Raw genomic sequence first — 6,571 nt, 5'->3', positions numbered from 1 at the left:
GGCCGTTTTCATGCGGGTGACACGTAAAAGCACCCACTACACTCTCTGAGTGGTTGGCGTTAGGAAGGGCATCCAGCTGTAGAAACTCTGCCAAATTAGATTGGAGCCTGGTGTTGCCATCCGGTTTCACCAGTCCTCAGTCAAATCGTCCAACCCATGTTAGCATGGAAAGCGGACGTTAAACGATGATGATGATGATGATGATGATATACATATATATATATATATATAGAGAGAGAGAGAGAGAGAAAGAGAGGCGGGGGTTAAAGAAAGGAAAAATATATCTAAAACTGTCCAACGACAATTTATTCCAAAGTGATTGTTCTAAACTTCCCCTCAAAAATCACATCTAAGAGTATTTTGGGATGAATTAACCAACGACTAATTGACCTGGGTAGGAACTGATCAACGACGAATTGACCTGGGACAAATTAACCAACGACGAAATAACTGGGAATGAAGTGTCCTAGCACCTACGTGTGTGTCTGAAGGTAACTGACAGCCAAACCTATATTGACAGACACTGTGAGTGTTGGTACTTGCTGCGAAAACAAGCTGCATGAAAGCTTTCATGTTAGAATAGTTGCTCCTTTTGAATATTTCTGTTTCAGCAAACAGATGATCTCTGGTTGTGATATCTGTGCAGCCTATAAGGATGCAAAGACTTCTGGGGAGACTGTAGATGTTGGTCATATATTGGATCTGTGATGATATGGCTCTAATATATTGGTTGTTCACTAATGTCGCTGTTTGTTTGGGTGTTTATTGTATTAATGAAGCATTTTACTTTTTTTAATAAGTCATCTCTGTATGCTGTGAGAGGTGTTGTTGGAAATTACAAGCTTATCTTCTATGAGAATAATAGGATTATATAATTGAGTGAGTGTTATTTATATATATACATACATACAAGGGGATACCCTGAAGAAACTGGAATTTTGCAATCTTATTTCATTCACTTAGTTTTACATATTTACACTTTTATTGCCTTCAAAGTATTCTCCATTTGAAGCAATGCATCAGTCCAGATGCATTTTCCACTGTTCGAAGCAGTGCTGGAACCCTTGAGAAGTGATGCCTTTTAACACCTCTGTCATTTTTTTCTTCACCTCTTCCACATCAGTAAATTCCATAGCACCAGCTTTCATCACCAGTGATGACCTTCGGAAAAGGCTCTGGATCAACTTCCAACTGTTCTTTCAGTTCATGACATGCATTCAGTTGTGACTGCTTTTGACCTTCCTCGAGCAAGTGAGGCACAAATTTTGCTTCATTTGCAATTCCTCACTCAAAATTCGTTGGCAGGAGCTCCAGAACACACCAATCATGTCAACAAATTCGTCAATTGTTCAGTGACAGTCCTCCAAGATCAGTTCATGAATTTTCATGATGCTTTCATTTGTTCAGGAGGTTGATGGTTGCCCTGAACGAGGTTGGTGTTCAAGCGACAAATAACCATCCCTAAAGTGTGAAAACCACTTGTAAACTTGTGTTTTGCTCATGGCAGGGTCCTTGGAAGCTGTTTGAAGCATGACATCTGTTTTGGCTGCTGTTTTCTCTGGCAGAAAACAGAATTTCATGGGAGCACACTGTTCCTTTGTTTAAGTCATCAGAAAAATCGACAAACGGGGGAGAAGCATTGCAAAACAAAGATGCACCATGAAGCTGAACGACCTCAGCTGACAACACTGGTCTGCAGCCTGATGTCTAAGGGTTGCATCAAATGGCTTCTAGTGGTAGAAGCCCAAACTACAATGGGCTTGTCCCTACATGCATGCATGCACACATACGTACATACATACATACATACATACATACATACATGCATGCATACATACATACATGCATGCATACATACATACATGCATGGATACATACATACATATATACATACATACATACATACATGCATGCATGCATACATACATACATGCATGAAAACATACATACATACATACATACATACATACATACATACATACATACATACATACATACATACATACATACATACATACATACATACATACATACATACATACATACATACGTACGTACATACATACATTACTTTGTTTAGTGGAAGCAATTTATAATTAACAACTATTTTGTTTGCTGGAGCGCTGAATTTAAATACTTTTAGGGATCTGCAGAAGAAAATTAAATAAAAGGAAAAACAAGATATCAGTGTGTCTTCTCTTGTATCACTATATAAAGATGAAGTCTTTGGTGTTGTACCAACGACTTAACAAACTAATATGGGATTTCATTTGCAACTGTTAGAATTTTATACTTTGTCATTGAAGTAGCATCTCTTTGTTTCATCTCATTAGTATTCAAGACTGACATTTTTTGTTTTTGGTAATTTCTCCATCTCTCCTTACCAGGTCACTGCAATGATGGTTCTTCAGGAGAATCATGTATCAACAGAGCTGTTGATGATCTCACAGAAGGGAATAAATTACTTGGTAATTATTTTATTTTTATCCTCCTCTTCCTCCGAAGTCCATCTTCTAGGCTGGCATAGGTTGAATGGTTTGACAGGAGCTGGCAAACCAGAGAACTGCATCAGACTCCATTGGTTGCTTTGGCATGGTTTCTATTGGCTGAATATTAATAATATTAAGAAATTATATAATATTAATGTTATTAATATAATATTCGATATCAACCTGCCTAAAATCACCCTCATTTCTATGACGTAAACATCATCTTTAAAAATCACCCTAATTAAAACCTGCCATTAAAATTTCATGTTAAATTATGTTCCAAACAACAGTTTAATAATGGCAGTTATTGTATTAAACATTTTATTTTCAAAATTAATAAAGAAAAGCTGAGTATTTTAACAGAGATATGGTAACAAAAAGGGTTAAAAGTTATCAATATGATTCACACAGCCAAATAAAGATAATATCCTCAAGTATTGATAAGGTGGAGTATCACATACGTACTACAATGAATTGAAAAAAAAACTTTGATCAGTTGAGATTATCCATACAAGTAGTATTTAAAACTCACTCTGGGATTATTTCATATCTAAAGGCAAAAAGGAGCAAAATAAGATCAGTTGATTAAAATTTTCCCAGCCACATGGTTTTGGGTTCAGTCCCACCGCGTGACATGTTGGGCAAGTGTCATCTACTATAGCCTTGGGTTGACCAAAGCCTTGTGAGTGGATTTGGTAGACGGAAGCTGCTTGTCACACACACACACACACACACATAGATTTCAAATCTCAGTGTTTGAATGTTTTGGTTATATATGTGTGTGTGTGTGTGTGTGTGTGTGTGTGTGTGTGTATGTATCTATGAGTGCATGTCTTTGTGTCTAAGTTTGTCCCCTATCACCCCTTGACAATCGGTGTTGGTGTATTTACGTTCCTGTAACTTAGCAGTTCAGCAAAAAAAAAAATAAATAAATAAATAAAAACTGATTGAACAAGTGCTAGGCTTAAAAAAATGTCCTGGGGTTCTAGCTACGAGCTATGACTGTGTAAAAAACAAAAGAAGAAAAAATATCAGACATGGGAGATACCTCACATCAGATTAATTAATGGAAATTGGAGGCGACAATTTTGAGTGAACTTGATCTTTAGAGCTAAAAGAACAAACATATTTTAGTCTTGATTTGAATACAAAGACTGATCACTTATATATATTGAAACAGAGAAAATGTTGTGTTCTGATTATTAAATCATCAATATGGCTAAGGAAAAATACTTCAGCAATGTATTCTGCAAACTAAAGTACAAATATGGTAGGGCTTCACATATGCAATATAACATTAAAATTCTGCTGAAGTTGACTTTGCCTTTCATCACTTCAGGGTTGATAAAATAAGTACTAGTTCAGCATTGGGGTTGACGAAACCCATTTTCCCCTCCTTCAAAGCTGCTGGCCTTGTTGCAGGGTTAGAAATAATTATATGTATTACTTCCACTACTTTCAGTACTGAGTTTATATACAGTACTTATATATAGTACTTATTTACAACCAGATGGATTTATCCAGTGAGTGTTTGACCCAAGGACACTGTATATAGCAAGGATGAGACTGAAGTCTTTTGCTTTTTAGATAATATTTTAACCTCACCCCCTTGGATCTTGACCATCTGTGTCTTTCAAAGCATCTAGCATGTTCAGTTGTAATGGCATTTGAACTGAGAACAACAGACTCGACAAGAAACCATAAATATTAGTTTCAAATTTTTTCACAAGGCCAGCAATTTCAGGGTGGTGGACAAGTTGATTACATCAACCCAGTGCTCAACTGGTACTTATTTTATCAACTCCGAAAGAATAAAAGGCAAAGTCGACCTCGGCAGAATTTGAACTCAGAATGTGAAAGTGGACAAAATGCTGTTAAGCACTTTGTTCAGCATGCTAACGATTCTGCCAGCTTGCTGCCTTAATATAATATTAATATTGATTTCAAATTTTGGCACAAGGCCAGCAATTTCGTGGAAGTGGGTACGTCGATTACATCGACCCCAGTGCTTATTTTATCAATCCCAGAAAGATGAAAGGCAAAGTCAATCTCAACAGAATTTGAACTCAGAACATAATGCTGCTAAGCATCTTCTCAACCATTTTTTTTTACCAATGGACCCCTTTGTTTACTATTTTACTCTGGTGGACCTCCATAGCCATTCCATGTTTAAAAACTAGTTTTACGGATGCTTCTTTCAAAATTCCTAATTTGCTTTTCACACATTAACTTGCACAAGTTGAATTATGTAAAACATTAGAGAAAGGAATCTTGCTGTTTCTTACAATAAATACATGTAAATCAAATGTTTTTCCTGGACTCTTAAAATATTTCTGTGAATCTCCAGTTTACTATTTTGCTTGCGTGGACCCTAAAAAATCTTGTATGAACCCCCAGGCATCATATAGATTGAAAACTGCTGCTCTAGACACAATAGAATAAGTATCACTCGAAGACTTACTTTCCACATACATGTTAGAGATAAATACTTGTTATTATCACTGCGTTTGTTACAATATTGCAGATCGTGTACTTGCACCAATTGCTGCTGCAGTTTTAATTCTGCTTCTTTTCATTGCAATAATGGTTTATTCCAGAAAAAAATGCAAGTAAGTATTTACTTTTTTATCCAATCAAAATATATTTCCTACTAAACATAATGTAATATCTAGCTTGGTGAAAATAGTGAACTTGCAGACTTAATAACTTCATGTGTTTATTAGTTATATAAAAATAGTTTATATAGAACTAATATATATATATATATAACTGCCATCTCTGAAGAGTACAGGGTTACATAACTGGGCTGTTGTCGAATACTCCATTGAAGCCCTAGTGTGAAACTGATTGGTAGGATCTGCTGTAACTGATATAATGCTGTACACTTCAATTAATATATCCACTCTATTGTCAAATATATGAGAGCATATTTTTTCTGACTTATGGATTCGTTGATGTTCTCTCTCTCTCTCTCTCTCTCTCTCTCTCTCTATATATATATATATATATATATAATATATACCTCATATAATTTACAGTTAGCTTATGTAATAAAAGTTATCATCTTTAGAATATCACGAAGGGCTTCAAATTTGGAAACTCACTCAGGTGTAGGACACTCATGCATGCATGCACATACACATGCACACACACGTGCGCACACAAACACACACACACACACAGAGTTTCTGGCACATAGTTTCAGTCCTATTGAATTCCCTTCCATAAGTATTTTCAATCTATATTCACAGATGTTTTCTAATATTTTAAGATTTTCTGTCTTGGTTAAAGAAGCTGTAAAAAAAACAAAAAAAAACTAAAAAGCAGAGCCTTTGCTTAAATGTTTCAATCAACATTCATTGAAATAGTTTGTTTTATTTCCCCAGTTCTCGCTCGAGCATCGAGAGACGAAATCCTTCACGATTATGAAATGAAATCTTTACTACATCGATGAGGAGGATAAAATGTAATAAAAAAGAGAGACAGAGAGAGAAACAAACTTCAGCATGTTTGACTTGAATTATATAGCAGGACTGAAGGCATGGTACAGAATGATTAGAAGATGGGTTATAATAGCAGCTAATTACCAATGTCATCCTTGCCTCATTAACAAGATTGATTTGAGCTGGATTCTGTTATGGACATAACTGTTGAGAGATTAACTGTTTCAGTGGAAATTGTTATTTCACCAGTTGCTGTATCTAACCATACTGTTTCTTCCCCATTATAATTCGTTTGTATTATACCGACAGCATCATATGTGTTAACATTAGACTAACACTCCCCAACGAACACTCTTATAGCTTCTTTTGAAACTGCTGCTACCATTCAAACAAAACAATAAATAAAGCTTCATTGGAAAAAAAAAAAGATCAATTGTTTTTATTTTGTGGCAAAAAATAATTGATTTGCAAAGATTTTCATATTTGTAATAATATAAAAATACTTTTAAATAATTTTTAAATAATTTTGAACAAAAATAACAATGCATTCTTTTTCTTTTCGTTCATTTGATTGCTTTGCAAAAGAAATGTGTGTGTGTGTGTGTGTGTGTGTGTGTGTGTGTGTGTGTGTGTGTGTGT

General features: G+C 35.2%; 1 protein-coding gene across 1 annotated transcript in view; it reads left to right on the top strand.

Annotated features, from left to right (window-relative positions):
* Positions 1 to 6,508, top strand: part of LOC106871192 (fibrillin-1) — a 45,941-nt gene extending 39,433 nt beyond the window's left edge. Inside the window, exons 15-17 of the mRNA XM_014917534.2 lie at positions 2,388 to 2,468; positions 5,014 to 5,098; positions 5,876 to 6,508. Of these exons, the coding sequence (XP_014773020.2) occupies positions 2,388 to 2,468; positions 5,014 to 5,098; positions 5,876 to 5,918 (209 nt within the window). The 3' untranslated portion in view covers positions 5,919 to 6,508. The remainder of the gene's footprint in view (positions 1 to 2,387; positions 2,469 to 5,013; positions 5,099 to 5,875) is intronic.
* The last annotated feature ends 63 nt before the right edge of the window (positions 6,509 to 6,571 follow it).

Source organism: Octopus bimaculoides, chromosome 18 (assembly GCF_001194135.2).
Source record: "Octopus bimaculoides isolate UCB-OBI-ISO-001 chromosome 18, ASM119413v2, whole genome shotgun sequence".
In the NCBI taxonomy this organism is placed as follows: Eukaryota; Metazoa; Mollusca; class Cephalopoda; order Octopoda; family Octopodidae; genus Octopus; species Octopus bimaculoides.
Note: the sequence above shows the minus strand (reverse complement) of the source record. Positions and strands in the feature narration are given on the sequence as shown.